Source organism: Cetorhinus maximus, chromosome 5 (assembly GCF_964194155.1).
Source record: "Cetorhinus maximus chromosome 5, sCetMax3.hap1.1, whole genome shotgun sequence".
Classification (NCBI taxonomy): Eukaryota; Metazoa; Chordata; class Chondrichthyes; order Lamniformes; family Cetorhinidae; genus Cetorhinus; species Cetorhinus maximus.
The window spans coordinates 86,830,111-86,851,404 of record NC_135883.1 but is presented as its reverse complement, the minus strand read 5'-3'; the positions used below and the strand labels follow the sequence as shown (position 1 = coordinate 86,851,404).

At 43.4% G+C, this 21,294-nt stretch overlaps 1 protein-coding gene across 1 annotated transcript in view; it reads right to left on the bottom strand.

Moving 5' to 3' along the window:
- Positions 1-21,294, bottom strand: part of trdn (triadin) — a 565,816-nt gene that overhangs the window by 455,379 nt on the left and 89,143 nt on the right. The window contains exon 4 of the mRNA XM_078542852.1: positions 8,033-8,086. Within this exon, the coding sequence (XP_078398978.1) occupies positions 8,033-8,086 (54 nt within the window). The remainder of the gene's footprint in view (positions 1-8,032; positions 8,087-21,294) is intronic.

The following is a 21,294-nucleotide window of genomic DNA, read 5'->3' as shown; positions in this document are numbered from 1 at the left end:
GCCACCTATCCAAAAGAAAGGCTGCAACTGCCAATGGGAGCACCACTTTCAGATTTTGGGCCCAGTAGCGATGAAGGGCAACATCCTCAGCTGCATCTTCAGAAGGAAGGGCAGAAGCCTGAGAAACAGGAGGGCATGGGAGAGGAAGAGAGGCAGGAAGGCAATAGAGGCCAATTCTCAACAGAGGACTACCGCCAAAGATAGAGCTAGACTGAGACCTAGAGCTGCAAGAGACTGCAACTCTCCAGGCAGATGGTCATAGACATCTGTGCACTCAGTACTGAAACCGTACACCTTACAGCACTGTTTGCCATGACCTGCTAGTAGCTGTCAGAGTCACTCTGGCCTTGAACTTGAGCTTCTGGCTCCTTCCAAAGATCAACTGTGGACTTTATTGGCATCTCACATGCAGCTGCACACCACTCATCTCGCAGGTCACTGATAGCCTCTTTGCCAGAGCTGGACAGTGCATTCATTTCACAACAGATGTGGTCTCACACGGACAGAGGGTATTGGGTTTTGCCACATCACTGCATTCCTCCAGTGGCAGGACATCATCAACATGTGACCATCAAGGCATCCGGTGACTGCCCACTCAGATTCACTCAACATCTGCGACCACAACAAGAGTTTCCTCTATGTGTGCACTCGCTTTCTTGGCAGATGCCATGACTCCTTCATCATCTGGCAGTCCAGGTTGCCTCAGACTTTCAGCCCAACCCCAAAGTGCACAGATGGATCCTAAGGCACAAGTTGGCTGTGGCTTCAGGTGTCTAGGCCCTAAACTCTGGAATTCCCTTCTTAAGCCACTTCTCCAATTCTCTCTCCTCCTTTAAAACAGTCCTTGAGCCTTATCTCTTTGATCAAATTTTTAATAATCTGTCCTGATGTCTCCTTCAGCTCAGTGCCAATTTTTGTCTGATTATGCTTCTGCGAAGTACCATGGAATACTTGCTTCCTTTAAAATGCTACATAAAGGCAATTTTTTGTTGTTATTGGTAGTGAACTCTGGTGGAAAGCGTGGATGTATAGATATCATGTAAGTGTAGATGCATAGATAGATAGGATTGGACTAAATCACAATACCCCTACAGTAAGTCTGAGTGCCAGCATTAACATATGAGAAGTAACCAACTGAGCAATTTAGGCATTTGAGCAATATGAACTGAAAGTTATTTGATGGATAAAACCGAACAGGTTCACCTTCCAATTTCATGATTGCAAATTCAGGCGATTAAAGATTGCATTTTATTTACAGTGCCTTGTGCATCTCTTTAACAACATTAACTTTCCTGAGGAGTTTATAGAATCAAAGTTCAAAATGCATTCAACATTCATCATAAAAATGTCAGTGACACTGAATCATACAAGGAATCAAAGTGAGACAAAATGCGTTAGTTTTTCATTAACACACATGCATTTGAACTTAGAAAGAAAACTATTTAAGTAGGTAGAATTCTAAGTATACAAGGCAACTTAAAATAACACAAGGGCACTTGAATCAAAAATCACTCCAAAAATAATCATTCCTTTGACAAGATATCTTGGATATAATTCTTCAGCTTCCCATAGTTGCAAGGATCAATGTGAACAAAAGCATTATACTTATAGCTTTGTGAATGTTTTAGAATATGAATGGGAATAAAATAAAGGTAAAAGCAAAAAACTGCGGATGCTGGAAATCCAAAACAAAAATAAACATACCTGGAAAAACTCAGCAGGTCTGACAGCATCTGCGGAGAGAAACACAGTTGATATATAAAATTAACGTTTCGAGTCCGTATGACTCTTCAACAGAACTAAGGAAAAGTAGAAAAGAGGTGAAATATAAGCTGGTTTAAGGTGGGGGGGGGGACAGGTAGAGCTTATAGATTTTTCTTTTCCCACCTATTTCCATTATTTTTAAATGTATTTCCATCCATTGTTTTATCTCTACCTTTTAGCCTATTTCGATCCCTTCCCCCCACCCCACCCCCACTAGGACTATCTGTACCTTGCTCATCCTGCTTTCCACCCTTAATGTCATCTATTAGCACATTCCTTAGATAATATCACCACCGTCAACACCTCTTTGTCCTTTTGTCTATGACTTCTTTTAGCTATCTCCACCTACCACTGGCCCTCTATCCAGCTCTACCTGTCCACCAACCCCCCACCTTTAAACCAGCTTATATTTCACCTCTTTTCTATTTTTCCTTAGTTCTGTTGAAGAGTCATACGGACTCGAAACGTTAATTTTATATATCAACTGTGTTCCTCTCCGCAGATGCTGTCAGACCTGCTGAGTTTTTCCAGGTATTTTTATTTTTGAATAAAATAAAGGTACTTGTACCGCACAGCTGGTACTATAATCTCAAACATTTTAATAGCATTTAGGAACTGACATTCTTCTTGTGCATTCTATAGTGTTTTGTTATGATTGTTTCAGTAAATATAACTTATATGCCGTGTTTTTTATGTTCTTATAAAGTGAATTCTTTCTTTTTGTAGTGGGAGTTAAATTTAATTTATTGGAACCATATTTGACATGAATTCTGTGGCTTATAACAAGTCGCATTAAAATATATATTTGTTTTCCCATGTCAAGATCATGACAAACATTAGCAATATTACTTCTGGTTTATCCCGTGGTTTTTTTCGACAAGCTTGCCATTACCCTTTATTTCACTAATCCATTTACAGCCTGAACTTGGATAGCCAGGACAAATTAGAAATTGACCAGGATTCTGTTATGAAATATATGCTACCTGTTTAGAGCCTTACTCACTGATAGTGTTATTTTGTGGTGATGGCAATTAATGAATGGAAAACCATTACAGATAAGAGTCAAATTCATGATATGCACTCTCAGCAGGAGAGGCTTCAACCTAGGAGCATGAATTTATTCAATTCCCCTTAAACTTACAAACATACGTCTATATATTTATCTCTGCTTTTCCTCCCACCCTCTCTCTATTTATGAATGAAAGTTTATTTCATGAAAATGAGAAATATTTGTGCTAAAAAATTGGGACAATTTTGTAATTTTTGTACCTAGGTACTTCATAGTTAAATGTAACATGAGCTAAATGCTCAACTCTGCTGAAACAACGTGCCTTAACCTGAGCTTCAGAAATGCATCTCCCCACTGAGTCAGTATGACATTTCCATTTTCCACACCAGCTTTTCTTCCAGCACCTCTGAATCTGAGTCCTTAATTAATGCCAGAGAGTAGTAATTTGTGAGCAGTTTCACATCCTTTACCCATGCCCACAGGGAACTAGTTTGAAATTACTCAAACAAATTTCTCATAGGACTCCTTGCAGCAGAGAGAGATTTTCATCCGACCAGTCATTCTGAGGGGTGAAAGGGCAAGTCCTAATCCATTATGCTGAACAATTTCCAATAATCAGGTCCTGACATTAGCAGGGCTCAAAATTTCTTGTGGGTTTGTTTCTATCAAAATAAAAATAATTAGTTTTAATAGTATGCTCCAAATGTAAACATTTGGAACTCTTGAGAGTTGGGAGAAGAATGCCCTCTCTTTAAATAGCAACAAAGTAGAAAAGTACCACAGAATTTTGAGTGCAGGAAGCTTTCCAAGTTCATAAAAATCACAATCGCTCACTATAATAGCTGAGTAAGCAGCAATATTACAGTACTTTAATTATACGAGTGGAATAAAGTAACTCTAGTTACTTCAGATAGGTTGGACATAGTGCTTAATTGTCTTATAATCATGTTACATATAAAATGTATCAACTATACAAGTGTGTTTGTTCTGAATACCTTCATCCATATCGTCATCTGTTGTTGTTAATATATCACATAGTACAGATATAAAGCCATAGATCCAATCTGAGGTATCTTCCACAGCCTCATCTATGGCTTTCATAGGGTCTGAGCTTAAAGCTTTAAAACCTCCTAAATGCATATAAGGAAAGAGCAGTAAGAAATAAAGAAAATAGTTCAGAGATTAAAAGGAGAAAATGGAACACCTGCAAAATAATTTATTGTTTGAAATCTCTTTCAGGGAGATGAGGAAGTTATTTATTGTATGCATGGTATAGGTACAATATTATATATGCATATAATAAATGTTGGGAAAATTTCTTTGAACTAGTTTACCTGATGCAATGGTAGAAATTAAAAAGTATCAGGTACTAAATGGTACATACAGGTAAGAACACTATTTCAATTAGCTTAACCATAGGTTTTGAAGAAAGCTATTTATTCCTAAATAAAACTGCATTGCTTGAAAGATCCTATAATTTCTCTAACCAGCATAAAAAAATGAAATTTTTCTTAAAATGTTATAAAAATTATCAGTAGGAAATGGAAGGCAGTAGTACTTTAAAATTACAGACAAGTCCCAGACATAGTTGAAGACAGAATTCTTAGCCTGGAATGTTTGATTTTCTGACACTGATCTAGCTCCATTCATGAAAATACTTCTGTATTGCTGAAAAAAGAGACATGACTAAACTTTTCGTCTTGCACTCATCAGGACATTTATAAGAATAACATTTTAAGGGGAAAAACAACAATTTATACTGTATGTGAAGAGAGTGCTAATTGGTTGGCAAGTGTCATTGCCATGGAGAATGCACCATTGATGGTGACTGACAGTTAACTGCCAAGCATTGTTTGAAATTTAAAGCTTGACCCTGATTTGTCAAGGCATTGTCCTGAGGAATGAGTTAGCAAAAGGCTGTCATTTATTTTGTTTAGCTGAACCAGGCTCAATGTATATACATGTTCTTTCTGTCTGCAAAGAACAGGGCCCTGTGTATTAATATATGAAGCTTCCCGAGCACACAAATGCACCGCACTGCAAGCCCGACTGACAATCTTAAATTGGTTGTCAGCATAATTCTTAGCACACTGAGGATTATTTAGCAAATGTTGTCCAATCGTAGAATCGTAGGTGGGCACTGTGTTTTGAGCAACAGGTGACATGAGTAGCAACACAAGTGGTCACTAACAGGATGCTGCCGACAAGCCAAAAAAACGTTCTGCCTTTCACACAATTGAGTAATGTGGAATGTGAATTTCAGTGCCAGTGTGATGCTAGGTACGTAGGCCGTACATCACAAAGACTGACGGACCGTATCAAACAGCATGTCCCTGCTGTTGTTCGCAATGGGCAGGGTACAGACCGTACCCAACCAGCCGATACTTGCAAAACTCAATAGCCAATGCTTGGCAGTTAACTGTCAGTCACCGTCGGTGGTGCATTCTCCATGGCAATGCTGCCTGCCAACAAATCAGCGCTCTCTTCACATCAATCTAAATTGTTGTTTTCTCCCTTATATTGGTATTCTTGTGAGTGTCCTGATGAATGCAAGACAAGAAGCTTAGACACGTCTCTTTTTTCAGCAATGCTCAAGTTCTATAGTACCAAACAACTATTTGAAAATACTTCTGTGTTCTTTTGTTCAAACAGATGCAAACATGGCATAAATTAAATGGGGTAGAGTATCTATCTATTAATTCCTTTAAAAATGGATTGATTTGCTCAGGAACACACATGGGTACACAAAAAAAAATGACAGCTCACTTGAGTTGGGACAGTTAACAGAATTTGGCCACCATGGCTCTGACTGGCTGTTTGTGGAATGGGTTTAACTGAAGTTCTCGAAAACTTTGTGGAAAAAAATATTAAGGGAAAACTTAGAAGAGCAAGTGAGACCATACAATTTGTAAATGGTGTTTTTAAAAAGCCAAAATAAAAATTAAAGACACTTTGGGCTCGATTTTCATGGAATCAGGGAGACTGTGTGGAGAGGTGAAAATGGCAGCTGGGACCCAATTCCAGGGTTTCCAACTGCATTCCCAGGGTCTCTGATTTTTGGGAGTGTCTTTTAAGGGTGCAGGGTGATTTGGGTCACGAGCCTGCACTCTGCACTCCTGACCTGGCTGGCTCCATTGCGGGGAAAGGTGTGTCCTAGTCCTTTGCACTTTTCATAGAGCCAGGTGAGCTTTTCAAAGAATAGTAGTTCATGACACCTTAGCAGTGTCATGAACCATAGTCTGCACGAGAGCACTGTTTAAATGTAAGTTCAAAATGTCCCCATGCGAAGGTATGCCCCTCATCCAACCACTATGGCCCCCTCATGCCCCCATGCCAAGGTTTGTTCCCACTCACCCGCTGTGGCCCCTCATGCCCCTAATGCCAAGCTATTGCATTTTCATGTCCATTCACCCACCAAACACTGTATAGAGCCAGTGAACCCTGGAGTGACAATAGGCTGTGTAAAATAAGCTTTAAAAAAGTAATTCATTGATAACTTTCTACTTCCTTAAAAAATCATTTTTCTACAACCCAATAATCAATCATCCAGACCCTTTAACTATTAATAGCAAGAGCTGCAAGCACTTGAAACCTCTTAATCTTACATTAATTAAGTTTGTGTAATTGACAGCATAGATCAGAAAGCCAGAGCTGTCTAGGACTCTAATGAATGTCTGGGCTCTCAGCCAAGGCTAAAGAGTGAGGCTTGGCTGAAAGACCAGAAATGCATTTGCACACTGCAACACCTGAGCCCCAGGGAAAATATTCTTTGCTCTAGCTCCTTGAACCGCTCTGTCAATTGTATAATGTTTACTTACAGAAAAGAGGTTTCAAGTGTCTGCAACTTCAGCCATTGTGACTTTAAAGGGTCTGGATGATTGGTACTTTTATTGGCATGTCATAAAAAGGGTTTTTGTAAGGAAGTGGAAAGTTATCAAATGAATTACTTGTTTACTTAATGCTTTTGTTTACACTTCCTTTTGTCAATATCGGATTCATTGTTTCTATACAGTGTATAGTGGGTGAATGGGCATAGAACAGCTTGCCACGGAGGGCATAAGTGGCTATAGGGAGTGAGTGGAGGGGCATACCTTGGCATAGGAGTATGTGGGGCCATAGGAGGTGGGTGGGTGGCAGGCATACCTTAGCATGGGGGCATGAGCTGGCATGGATGGGTCATGGGAAGTATGTGGGGAGTGAGGCAGTGTGAAGGGTGAGGGCTAGGGGGCCTTACCGTTTTCATTATAACTGGAACGAAGACCCATAGCACCAAGGTGGGCCTTTTGACAGCCCATCTTGGCACCTTGCAGCCCCATGTGGCTGCCTCCGATCTCTTTCCTGAGTTGGCTAGCCCAACTGCAGCCCCCATCCATGCATCTCCCCCGCTCCGCAATGAAAATCCCATCTTTCCTGGCACTTTTCCCTGAGGCAGCCAGGCCGAGGAGGAATTTTCTCCACTCCCGCTACCCACTTTGAGGGTGAAAATCCAGACACTAGAGTTGATTTGCACGTTCAGCATATGGGCATTAACCGCTGAAGTGGATCACATACATAGTTTGCAATCGTACACATATTAATTGCAATGAACTCAATGGAATGGTGATCAGGCGGGTTTTTTAACCAGTGGGTGATTTGCTTTACCAAGTGGTTAGGATGAAAATCTATCCCTAGGTGTTTTGAACCTGTGGTGTTCACAAAGAATATGCACAGAAGAATCTGTCGTAGGATTGAGGTTGTTACTGTCCTCAGGACAATTTTAGAATGGCTACTTCCTTGATATACTGTGTGAAGCCTGTGCACGTTTTCACCATCAAGCAAAGGCACTGCAAAGGCAAAAGCAGCAAAACATATCCATGCATCCCACTCATTTGGAAAACATGCAATGATCATTCAAAAAAATCAAAAACATAGCTTTTAGTTTCTAAGTATATCAATGGGTGTTAGGAAGAAAGGAAATAATCCTATATCTCTTTGATCAGTGAGTGGAAATGTGCAGTCTGTCATTACAAGGATTTACTCCTTCAAGGTTAAACTATGAATAGTATAAATTCATATAATCCATGTTCAGTCCACTGCAAATATATTTCCCTTCAAGGAATACAAACATTTATTGATTACACCTATTGGTTAATGGTATGCCACAATTCTTAGTAAATGTATTACAATTTGTCACTTTGAATTGGAACATAAGTCTAAGTGTTAAGAGTTCCTTGAAGGCAATGCCAAGATTTTAATGAACAACATGAAACGAGTCCTTGCCTCTAGGGCTCTTTGCTTCCTTTGGTACTTTGCTGACATCAGCTTGATGCTTTCCTGTTAGGACAAAATGCATTATAAAAGGGAAAGTGAAGAGTTAACATAAACATGCACCATAGGAAAAGTCAAGAGAGGTTGTTTAGACTGCTCAGTGCAGCACTTGATGTATCAGTGACTGCTAGCAAAAAGTAGCTAATGCATAGACACACAGATAAACACTTCAGACAAAACACTGAGTAAAGGAAAGATAACACTGAGCTTTTAAAATTCATATTGACTCAGTTAATCAATCATGGAGGCTTCATTGTATTATGCATTAGGTTCATCGTAGGGCATGCTAATAACTAAGGCACAACTGCTCTTAAAAAGTAATAGATGTCTTAATACTGCAGATCTCCTGTTCTGAAGTTTGGAAAGCAAGTGAAATTCAACCTACTGAAACAAATAAAAATATCTAATGTTGAATTTTGGCATACATTATGTTGATTGTATATTTCTTTATAAAATAAATAAAATATCATGTAAATATACATTTTTCATACTTTTTACATTAAACAGAGAAAAATTATAAAAATATTCAGAATTATGTGTTCATTTGTTCTATGATGTTGCAGACTATGATCTATAGCAGGGTGGGAACTTTTTCTTATCATGGGCTATTCACACAGACAATATCAGTCACGGGCCAAATACACGTAAAAATCAGCTCAATTTAGTGTTTTTAGAGAGAATACAGAGGCTGGGATTTTACATGCCTGCCGGCGTTCGGCATGTTTGGTGGCATAAGCAGACAATATGGCACGATCGGTTTCACGATGGCGTGAAACCAGTTTGTGATCGTCCGCTCAGCCTGCCGATGGCAGGCTGCATTTCCCACCATCAGAAATGAAGAACCTCAATGTAATGTCATTATTAGGCCTGCCCGTCGGAATCAGCCCCTCGCCCCCCCGCTAGATCGTCCTTTCACAACAGCATACAAAAGGTGTGCACTTGGCGGGTTCCACTTAGAGGGGAACTCGGAGGTGAGTACACAGTAATGTTGTGCCACGCTCACCAGGGTTGCCTGTTGGAGTTCAAGCTTGAAGCGCGTTGGGGGATGTGCAAGGGCAGACCGGTGGTTGAAGTGACTTCAGGGTGCGGGGGGGGGGGGGGGGGGGTGGGTGGTGCAGGGGGGTGGGTTTGCTAGGGCTGCCCTGCGGTTGAATGTAGCGCACAGGAATTTAGGGTGGGGCATAGGATGGGCAAGGGAAGCGATCACACATTAGGGACACCTTATATAAAGTGGCCATTCCTCTTCAACTAAAGCAGCTCAGGCGCAGCCATTGATATGATTCTAGCTTATCTGCCTACTTAAACAACACAGAGGCATCACAGTGCCACCAAGTGCTCCAGAGATTTTCACCGCTCGAGCACCGACTGCAAAGTAATGAGTGTTTTAGTGGACTGCAGAACAGATGGACGACTGTGCACATTGTACAATCTCCTCGCTAAAGCTGGCCATGGAGCAGTCACTGGTGGAGGCGCTCACACTTGCAATGTCATCATCCCAGTTTGGACCAGTCTCTTCCATGGTTCAAGCTAACAGTGCTCCTTTGCAACACAGGTTAGGAGAATGCCTGGTGGTGGTATTGTCGCTGGACAATCCAGAGACCCAGGGTAATGCTCTGGGGACCCGGGTTCAATTCAGATGATGGAATTTGAATTCAATAAAAATTTGGAATTAAAAGTCTAATGATGACCATGAAACCATTGTCGTAAAAACCCATCTGGTTCAAAATGTCCTTTAGGGAAGGAAATCTGCCGTCCTTACCTGGTCTGGCCTATATGTGACTCCAGACCCACAGCAATGTGATTGACTCTTAAATGCCCACTGAACAAGGGCAATTAGGGATGGGAAATAAACGCTGGCCTAGCCAGCAACGCTCACATCCCATGAATGAATAAAAACACCACTACTTTTGCATTTTGCCAAGGACCAGGACAGCCAGGATGCAAGAGCGATTGGATTTGCCCAGATCTCAGATTTCCCACGGTGCAGGGTGCCATCGACTGCACTCACATGACACTCAGGTCTCTGTCACAACATGCAGTAACTATATTAGCCACAAGGGATTCCATTCGCTGAATGTGCAGATGGTGTGCGAACACTAGAAATGCATCCTGCAGGTGCGCACACAGTTTCCAGGGAGTGTGCATGACGCCTACATTCTCAGTCGGTCACAGATCCCTGATGTATTCCAGGATCCACAGAAGCTGCAGGGATGGTTCCTCAGGGACAAGGGCTATCCACAGAGGCTGTGGCTGATGACACCCATGTGGTGGCCTCAGGCTGCAGAAGAGCGACAATTTAATGAGGCTCTTGCTACAATTCGCAACTTGGTGGAGCAGACCATTGGGATGCTGAAAATTAAGTTCTGGTGCCTGGACCTGTCTGGTGGGGCCCTGCAATACAGTCCGCAGAGGGTGTTACGCATCATCGTTGCCTCCTGTGCCCTTCATAACCTGACATTGCAACAGAGAGAGGAACTGGCTAAAGATGAGATGGAGGAACTGGAGGACTCCTCGGATGAGGAGGATGCTGACAGGGCTGAGGGTGAGGAGGCCCTTGAAGACGGCGATGATGGGGATGAGGCACTCGCACTGGCCAGACCAGGCATGCGTGTTTGGGAGGCCCTCATAGCTGCTAGATTTGTGGAGGATGATGACAGCATGCAGTGTGGATGCTCCATGGACCTTCACTTAGCCTCTAAGAATGTCTGACTCCATCTGTCTGAGGACTGTTTGCCAGCACTCTGTGATCAGGGTCATATCATAGAGAGTCATCCATGAAACTTTAGAAGCACCTGATCCTTTGTCTACCTTCAGCACCTGACCCCTTCATGACCACAGCATCACTGGTCACAGATGCTGAAGATTTGGGATCCAGCCCCACCTCAAAGGTGCTGAGAGCACACAGAGAGAATGACACAACTCTGTGACACCTGCCCACAACATTCTGGCAGCAATGACAAAAGAACATAAGAAATAGGAGCAGCAGCAGACCATTTGGCTCCTTGAGCCTGCTCCGCCATTCAATAAGATCATGGCTGATCGAGCACTATTGAGGTGCAGGCATCAGTAATATGTTCAGGGAACGTGAGGCCGAACCTTTGGTCTGAAGGCTGCACAGAGCACCGGGAAGAGGCCCTAGACTGAGAAACCCGACTTTATCTTGTGCAGAAAGGATTTACATCCAAGTGACACGAACACTGCTCATCAGAACAAGGAGCCTTGGGCAGAGAAACATTCTTGTGAGTTCATTGACAATGTTGAACATTAGGTACAAGTGATTAACATCCATGCCCAGGCTGTGCAACTACATCTGCTTAACTCGCGGCCGGGTGTCCCTGGAAAGGGAGCACGCGGTGTCTGCCGGCACCATCAAGGCTTTCCGTGCCCGGTGGGCACCGCGGGGACTGGGGTGTTTTGTTGACCCCTTTAATCACATTTTGGTTTAATGTTTGTAAGTTTCCTTTAAACTTTGTCCTTGGTTTTACAGCTGACCTGAATTAGGGGCTGTGCCTGATTTATCCCTTATTGTGTTAATTTAGTTTATTGTTTTAACTCTGAAAGAGATACATCTGCTTAACTCGTGGCCGGGTGTCCCTGGAAAGGGAGCACGCGGTGTCTGCCGGCACCATCGAGGCCTTCCGTGCCCGGTGGGCGCCGCAGGGACTGGGGTGTTTTGTTGACCCCTTTAATCACATTTTGGTTTAATGTTTGTAAGTTTCCTTTAAACTTTGTCCTTGGTTTTACAGCTGACCTGAATTAGGTGCTGTGTTTGATTTATCCCTTGTTATTGTTAATTTAGTTAATTGTTTTGACTTGAAAAGAGTTACATCTGCTTAACTCGCGGCCGGGTGTCCCTGGAAAGGGAACACGCGGTGTCTGCCGGCACCATCGAGGCCTTCCGTGCCCGGTGGGCACCGCGGGGACTGGGGTGTTTTGTTGACCCCTTTAATCACATCTTGGTTTGATGTTTGTAAGGTTCCTTTAAAGTTTTTCCTTGATTTTACAGCTGACCTGACTTAGGGGCTGTGCTTGATTTCTCCCCTGTTATTGTTAATTTAGTTAATTGTTTTAACTCTACAAGAGATACATCTGCTTAACTTTCCTAACTCTGGCGCTATGTCTTGGTGCTCCCTGGACATCCACAACAGAGGTGAGGGCAGCCTGCTGACTGCCACGCCCTGTCTATGATTATCTTGGTGGGCGTCCTCTGGAGGGCCGAGACCTGGAGGGCTCCATCCTGCGTTCAGAGTCCTGCTGTGTGGCAGTGGCACTCTCCTCGGCCTGTGGAGCTGAAGCTGCTGAGGTCACAGGAAGAGGGGGTGCATGCCGGCGCTATCACCTCAGCCTGAAGGCGGGCAGACTCCTCCATCGTTTGCAATCTGAGGAGTGCAGCGGACATCCCTTCTTGATGTTCCCGAGCTTGCCTTTGCAGCTCCAGCAACTGTGACATGACCAAGTACAGAATCTTGTCATTTGACTCAGACTCAGCAAATTTCTGCCCTCCAGCCCAGCAGTCCTCTGAGTGTCGGGCACCTGGGAGGTCCCTGTCGCTGCCTGCTGTGGATCAGACAGCGCGATGGGCTCAGCAGATTGTGATCCCAAGGCTATTCTAAAGTTAGGTCCCATGGAGGTGTGTCTCTCTGCACTGGTGGAGGGTGTGGGTGTGTGCTGTAACTGGACTTCAGGGAGGGAGCCTGCAGGTTCCTCTTCGGAGGTTTCTTTGGAGCTTGATTGGAGGCCCTGGGTTGTAGACTCCATCGACTGTTTCCCAGATGCGTCTGCGGAAGTAAGGGGAGATAATTAGTGCATGGCAGTGGCCTGTGAAACAGGGCACATCACTCACAGAATGGTTGTCTGATGGATGCTGCACTGCTGGACCCTCATTTGGTAGAGCACCGCCGACCTCACTGTCAGCACAGGACTGGTCCAGATCCTCACCGGCCAGCTAGATGGCTCTGCTTTCAAAGTCCGTGGGGACCTTGATTTCAGGCATTCCTTCACCGGGTCTGTGACCTCTCCCTGCTGTTGTGTGCCAGCTTGTCCTGCATCAATAGAGATGAAGAAAGTTTAAGCAAGATGCCTGCCAGGCCAAAGGATAAGTATGCTTGGCCTGTGTGGGTGGTGATTAGCCCCATGGATGACATGAGGACAATGAAGGTGTGTACGAGAGAGTGAGTGGTGATGTCTCTTGAACTGGCAGTGAATGAGATCCCTGTGGATGTGCGCTGCGTTTGTGAGTGTATGAGTTGAGAGTGATGAGAAGAGTGAGTTACCCTGGCGGAATGAAGGAGATCATTCATCCCCTTGTGGCACTGGGTGGCTTTCCTTTTTTGAAGGGCATTGGTGCTAACCATAGCTGTCACCGCCTCCCAAGCCTAGTTGGTCACGCCGCTAACCATCCTGCGGTCAGAGCAGGGGCAGAGGACATTGCAGCGGGCCTCTACGGCAACCAAAAGGTGTTCCAGTGATGCGTCGCTAAACCTGGGGGCTGCAGCCTCTTTTGCCTTTCATGGACATCTTCCCTGCAGCAGTTGAGGGCTGGAAGCACTGAGAGGTGTGCGCGTGGCTGCACTTTAAATATGGTGCCCGGCCTGATGAAGCGGTGAGGTGGTGGGCAATTTAGAGCCTGCCCGCCATGGAAACAGTGTGTTTCCCGGGAATGCATAATTAATGCAGTGGGTTTGGGATGATGCAGCGTGAGAAGCTGCCTTTGCAGCCGGCAGGTAAAATGTCCTTTTACTCGCCTGCTATCGCACTTAGTGCAAATCGGGGATCATTCCGCTCAGAAACTTTCAACTCCGCCGTTTTAATGTGATGTCTGAATTTGAATATTATATTGTTAAATATTATTATAGTAATTTAGCTGACACTTCTATCCAAAATAAATTCGTAACGATGATGATAAATTATATTTTGAAGGCGCTACTGTCATAGGTCTATATTTTTAGAAATCTTGCTGCAGGCCAGATGAGCAATGGGGTAGATCGGGCCCATAGGCTGTAGGTTCCCCACCCCTGATCTATAGCATTTTAAAAAAGGACTCTACCCATCCAAAGATTGGAAAGCAGCTAGAGTCCCTATATATTACTTTGGTGTTTCTGAAAAGTTCTATTAACATGTAAAATGAATCTCTAAACAGTGGAAGCAAAGTTTAAATAGTAGGCTGTTAACTTGGCCTTCACTGGCACCTACCTATGCCTACCTAAGTGAATGAACTGAATAATATTTGAGACTATACGTCAGCCTTATCTTGGTGCTGGGAAGGGAAAGGAGTCGGGTTGGTGTGGGGAGGGGTGCAATAATGTGGTTGGGTTCAGTTACTGCTGAATTTATTGGCAGGACTTGATTACCATTTCCTGGCCGCAGCCAGTCAGATTGATAGCCTGGCTTCTTTAGCAAGAGACTACAGCTGGTGAGCAGAGGGAGGGGGCAAGATTGGAAGCCAGGGGAGAGATTGGGGGCCTGGGTCAGGGGAAGAATGGGGTCCATACCATAACTGGAAGTCAGAGAGGAGATCAGAGGGTTGGTGAGGGGAGATCTCAAGGGTCAGGGGCAGATCAGAAAGATTGTGGGGGTGCGGTTTCCGATCAAGGAGAGGTTGGTAAAGTAGGTGAACTTGATCTAGCTGGTAATCTAGCAGGCACTTAGCACCTGGATTCAGCAGCCCACGTCACCCTTTATCTGGTTGCTATCATGAGGCGTGGGAAACCCAGCCAGCCAGAGTAAAATTTAAAATAAGTGAAAAACTTCATATATCACTGTCGAAAGTGCTAGCATGAATTGGTAAATGCAAATATTATGCAGCTTTTCTATAAAGGTATGCCTATACATTCTACATTTTGATGTTAAAACTAACAAATATTTTATGTATTGAGTGCATTTGAAGGTTAAGATGAGTGCAGTATTCATCTAGAGGGAACTGTGAGCATTCACATCTGCATCTTTTGGCGAGTGTTTGGAAATGAACTGCCTCCTGGATAAATTTTGGAATTGCCAATTTTTGTTGAAGCATTTCATACAAAAATTGCCAACTCCACATTTGACATAATTTACTGTCCAGGTTTTATATTAGTGAGTGACTCATTAGCTGCTCAAGAAGTACAAGTGTACATTGATTGGCTAATTTGTATTTTGTCCCTACAAGTTAAATTGCATAATATATGATGCAACACACACTCCCATACCTTTGTTAGGAATTCAAAAATAACAGCGATAAATGGGTGTTTTTATGTGAATATAGAATAGTTTGTGTCTCGAAGCAAAATCAGAAGTGCAACAATCACATTTGATATTCCAGTGTTGACAGAAACATTGAGGTGAACATTATGGTCCACTCCTGCTGGGCGACTTCTTGGCGGGGTAGCATGTAAGCCCATTGTTTTCTCCCCCATCCCCAAACCGCTCCCCATAGTTTAGTGGGCGGGCAAGGCACCCACTCGCCTGCCCACTTAAGAGGCAGTTAAAGGCTTAACTCTACCTCTGCCACCATCATAAGGTTGGCAGTGGAAGGCAGATGAGAGTGAGCAGGCTGTTTTTTCACCAATTCTAGTGAAGAAGGTGGGAAGGAAGGGGGCACAACCTTTGGGGGATTTCCCTGCATTGGGGGCACCCTGCAAGCACCCTTTGTGCTTTCTCTCCTGGCCTCCAAAGTATGGCCCCCAACCCCATCCCACCCCTTCCATGGGTGCCCGATACCTCCCTGCCCAAAAATCCCAGATTTACCTGAGTCCAGAATTCATGCTGTCTTCTTTGAGGGCCTGCTTACAGTCCCAACAATGCCCACTACTGAGTTCTGGTGCTGCTGGGACTGCAAGACCTGCCAACCTATCAGATTGATTGGCAGCTCCCGAGGGCAGGACTACCTTCCATTGAGGGACAGAAGTCCCACACGAAGGGTGGAATTTTCCATGCCTGCTGGCATTGGGTGTGTTCAGTGGCTTGAGCGGCCAATATGATGAAAAGACCAAAAATCAGTTTCATGGCATCGTGAAACCAGTTTGCGATCGTCCACTCAGCTTGTCGGTGGCGGGTCATGTCCCAACCATCAGAGGTCGGGAACCTCATTGTAATACATCTGAATATCATAATAAGGCTATCCCGCTGGACTCATCTTCCACGCTGGATCGCCTGCCCTCGTCGGCATGATATCATGCTGACGTGTTTCACAACAGCACATAAGCGACATGCACCTGACAAGCTGCATTTCACTTGGGGCTTCAAATTTTGTTGACCTACCTTGCTTTGGGCAGCACTCACAGTCATCAGCGCCAGGCTTCGCTGGCAGCATCACATCACTTTTAGGGTGGCTCATGAGCAGGTTTCTACCTACCAGACCAGCCATAAGGCAGGGGTGGCTTTCAACGGCTGCAGGGCTAGGGCTTGTTTGAGGAAGGGGGAAAAGTGGCCTCAGGCAAGGGAAGAGGTTGTAGGGCGAGGGCTGTACTGGAGAAGGTGGGTATCCCAAGGTTTGCGTTGGTGCACAAGTTGATCTGCGTAAGTGACCTGAAGATGATGAGGGCTGAGGAGGCAGTGTCCAGAGCAGATGAGTTAGTGTGAGAGAGTGAGTGGTGATGTCCCTTGAGCTGGCAGTGAGTGAGATACCAGTGAATGTGTGATGGGCTTCAGTGTGTGTGAGTTTAGAGTGATGAGATGGTTGCCTTACCCTGAGGGTGTGGATGAGATCATTCATCCTCCATCTGCATTGGGTGACCAAACTTTTCTGTGCAGCATTGGCACTGATCACCACTGCCATCACCTACCAAGCCAGAGTGGTAATGTGGCTGCCCCTCCTGCGGCCAAAGCGGGGGTAGAGGACATCATGGCGGACCTCTACGGCATCCAAAAGGCGCTCGAGGGACACCTCACTAAACCTGGGGGCTGCAGTCATTTTGCCTTTTGGGGCCACCCTGCCTTCTGTACAGCAGTCCTGGGCTGGGAGCACTGAGAGGTGTGCGCGTGACTGCACTTTAAATATGGTGCCTGGCATGATGAAGCAGCAAGATGATGGTGTGGTGGGCGATTGAGAGCCTGCCCGCCATGGAAATGGCGTGTTTCCCAAGAATGCATAATTAAGGCGGCGGGTTTGGGACAATACAGCGTGAGAAGCCACCATTGTGGCCAGTGGGTAAAGCATTGTTTTTCCTGCCCACTACCGCACCTAGCGCAAATTTAGGACGATTCCACCCAAAGTATGTTACAGCTGTCTGCATTGTATTATTGCTGCAGGGCAACCTTTGACATCAGTTCATGACCAACTTTTCTAACAGGGAGGGGGCGGACAATGCACGCTTACCCTGTAAATTTCATCCCATTTTGTTATGCTTGGCATAGCTATTGACTAATATGATCTAATGAAAACATAATGGTATCCAAGCTGCATATCACAACACCAGATCCTTCACTGAAAGAACAGCACAAGTTGAAAACTTCTTCCTCTTTATAGAACTTATGCTGTTATATTGATCACATGGGGCTGAATCTTCGGCTCAGCAAGCGGGGGTGGGGCCCGCTCGCCGAGGCGTAAAATGAGGCGAGGTGATGCCTGGCGTGCGTCCCGGCTTCACCGCACGTTATTTAGATTTTCCGTTCAGCGAGTCGGCTGCGCACCTGCCAAACTGTCAAAGGCCTGTTAAGGCCATTAATTAACTAATTAAGCCTATTGAGAAAGCTGCCCATCCAACCTTCAGGTTGATGGGTAGGTGAAAAGCCCAGGCGGCCTTTGCATTTTTCATGGAACCTCATCCACGGGCAGGATGAGGTTTCATGAAGGGTTTATAAATTAAATACATTTTTTCATTAAAGTTAATTGACATGTCCTAGCTCATGTGACACTGCCACATGAGGGGACATGTCTTAATTTTTTTTTCTTTATTCAAACTTTTAAATCTTAAACTTATTTTAAGCTCTTTCGCGACCGACTCAGGGAACAGCCCACCGCGCCCCTCCCCCCCTCGCCCGCACAGGGAACGCACAGCGCTTCCGGGTGCACGTCATACTGGGCGGGCCTTAACTGGCCTGCCCACGTAAAATGGCGTCGTGGACCCAATCGGGGGCGCCGATCGGGTCCGCGCCCATCCCCACACAACCCCCCTGACAGGGGGAAAATTCTACCCGTGGAAAGGACTTAATTCATTGCCAACAAAAGCATTTGTCATTTGATGTGATAATACTAACTTACAGTGTAAAACCATGAATAACTTAATTATCGCTTTTCTAACAGTTATCCAAACTATTTGTTGAATAACTGTAGCTGATGTAAGAAACTGAAATAAAAATATTGTATTTCATGCACAAACCTTACATCACTAGTGCTGGCAACATTATAAATCTTAGCATATCTGTTAATCTTTCATTTTCTTGTAATCAGTTCACTGAGCTCAATGTCTGGCAACACCAGTAGTAAAAGCACATCAGTATTTGAGGGGTTAGTGACAGTAACAAGACGCACAACACTGACAGGATATATCAGTTTAAAAGTCAAAGGTAAGCACCAGTTTGAATCAATTCAAGTGGCTCAACTCGTGCTTTGTATTTCAAGGAGAATCTGAGAGGATGTTTATTTATTTAGTTTCTGTATTGTGCATTTCACGTACTTTAATAAGTTGACATATATTTCAGGGAAAAATAGGTAGCAGATTTCAGTTGAATGCACCGTGGTGCAGCCTTGTCTTTACTTGCATAACTGGAATTATGATTTCACAAGGCATGTTATCTTACAACTTAGAATTCCTTTCACTTAATCCCTGTCTGTTTAAATGGAACAATTTTTTCATAAATATGGGAAGTATTAACTTCAGTGGACTTTGCTGTGCACAGATTTGCTGCCAAATAAGAACTTAAGAAATAAAAGCAGGAGTAGATCATCTGGTCCCTCACTGCACTAAAAACTGGTTTTGAATAATACAGAATATCAAACTTTAGTATCTTGTCTACAGACAAGGTGTTGCAAAATTTAAATCAACAAGCTGAAGAAACATCTACAGGTCTTGAACATATCAGAACAGCTCTTAGTAGATGGATTGAACTAAATGGAACATGACATTCGAATATACTCATTGATTGAGCATCCACAGCCCTCTGGGGTAAAGAATTTCAAAGGCTCATAGCCCTCTAATTGAAGAAATTTCTCCTCATCTCAGTCCAAAATAGCTGACCACTTATCCTGAGACGATGATCCCTAGCTCTAGGCTGTCCAGCCAGCAGCAATATTTTCTCAGCATCTATCCTGTCACACCCTCTAAGGATCCTTTGTGTTTCAATGAGATCAGCTTTCATCCTTCTAAATTCCAGAGAGTATAATTTAATTCTACTCAATCTTTCCTTATTGTACAGCTCTCTCATCCCAAGAATTTTCATTGTACCCCCACTAAGGCAAGTATATCCTTCCTTAGGTAAGTAGAACAAAACTATACACAGTCCTCCGGGTGTCGTCTCACCAAGGCCATATACAATTCCAGTGAGACATCTTTGTTCATATACTCTAATCCTTCCGTACTAAAGGCTAACATACTAATTGTCTTCCTAATTGCTTACTGTACATGTATGTATAATTTTATATGGTTTACGTACAAGGCACCTGGATCCCTCTGAATACCAACATTTACTAATCTTTCATCTTTTAAAAAATATTCTGCTTTTCCATTCTTACTACTGAAGTAGATAGTTTCACACTTCCCTACATGATGCTCCATCTTGCCCAATTATTTAACAGGTCTATATCCCTTTGCAGCCTTTTTGCTTTCTCCTCAAAGCTTACTTTCCCACCTAACTTTCTATTGTCAGAAAACTTGGATACATTACAATAGTTTCCCCATCTAAATCATTGATAGAGATTGTAAATAGTTGGGCCCAAACACTGATCCTTACAGCACTTCACCAGTTACACCCTGCCACCCCTAAATTGACCAGTTTATTCTCCCCGTCTTTTTCTCTTTAACCAATCCCCTTCCAATTCCATGAGCACTAATTTTGTGTAACAACCTTTCATGTAGCATCTTATCAAATGCCTTCTGAAAATGCAAATATACTGCATCCAGTCGTCCCTCCTTAACTACCCTGTTAGTTACATGTTCAAAAAACCCTGATAGATTTGTCAAACGCGGGGCAGAACTTTACGCTTCTCATGGGCAGGTATGAAAAAAATTTTAAAAGATGAATGGAATGCTGCCCTTTATATCTACAGCACCTGAACACCTTCTCCAGGCAAAGGGCAGTAGAAATTTGAATTCTCTTCCATAAGTGGCAATTGATACAAAGTTTGTTGTTAATTTTAAATCTGAGATTGATAGATTTCTGTTTACCAAAGGTATTAAGAGATCTGGACCAAAGGTGAGTATATGGAGCTATGCTGTAGATCAGCTACGGTTTCACTGAATGGTGGAACAGACTCAAGGGGCTAGATGACCTATTCCTGCTCCTATGTTCCTCTGCTTAATATAAAAATAATACTGTCAAAACGTTTTTTAACCTGGGTATATATTTTTTTGCTATTATAGAAATATTATTGTCAGTTAATAACTCAATAACTTCATCAGCCTTTCCCTTGCCAATGCTTTTTTTCACTTTTTGTGATGTCACTTTACCTTTGACTTTGCACACAGCAACACCAGCCAAAAATAAATGTTCATCAATACATGCATAGCCTGAAATGCTTGAAAATGTAGCAACAGTAATTTGAAAGGCACCTTACTTAGCTCATATTTGAAATGTTCTACAAAGTATGGAAATGCCATTGATATGAAACCTATATTCAGCATTCAGATTTTTATTTATTTGTATCCACAGGTAAAATCTTAGTGGCTGGTAGTGTTTTAAAATTTATTACATTCACTTTTGCACATAAATAACATGAGATCTGCCTTTCTCATCACATTGACAAATTGATATTTAATGGACATGGTCATATATTCTGTTATTAGGTTTTATTTAAATGGTTCAGGTATTAGCATCATCTGCTCTACTGTATTCTTAAAGACATACAAGAAAGAGATCAACGTTAAATCTTAAAAACTGCCTTCAGCAATATCTTTTTTAACTCCAGAATCCAATTTGTGTGAACATATCTAACATCCCAGGTGATAGCTGAGGGTGACACAACTGAAATAAAGATTTGATTTGAACTTTCCTCTTGCTTCTCTCAATAAAATAAACAAAAGAAATAAAGCTTATTTCAATCTTCTATAAAAAACACAATTCATTCCATGGTTTTCCTTAAA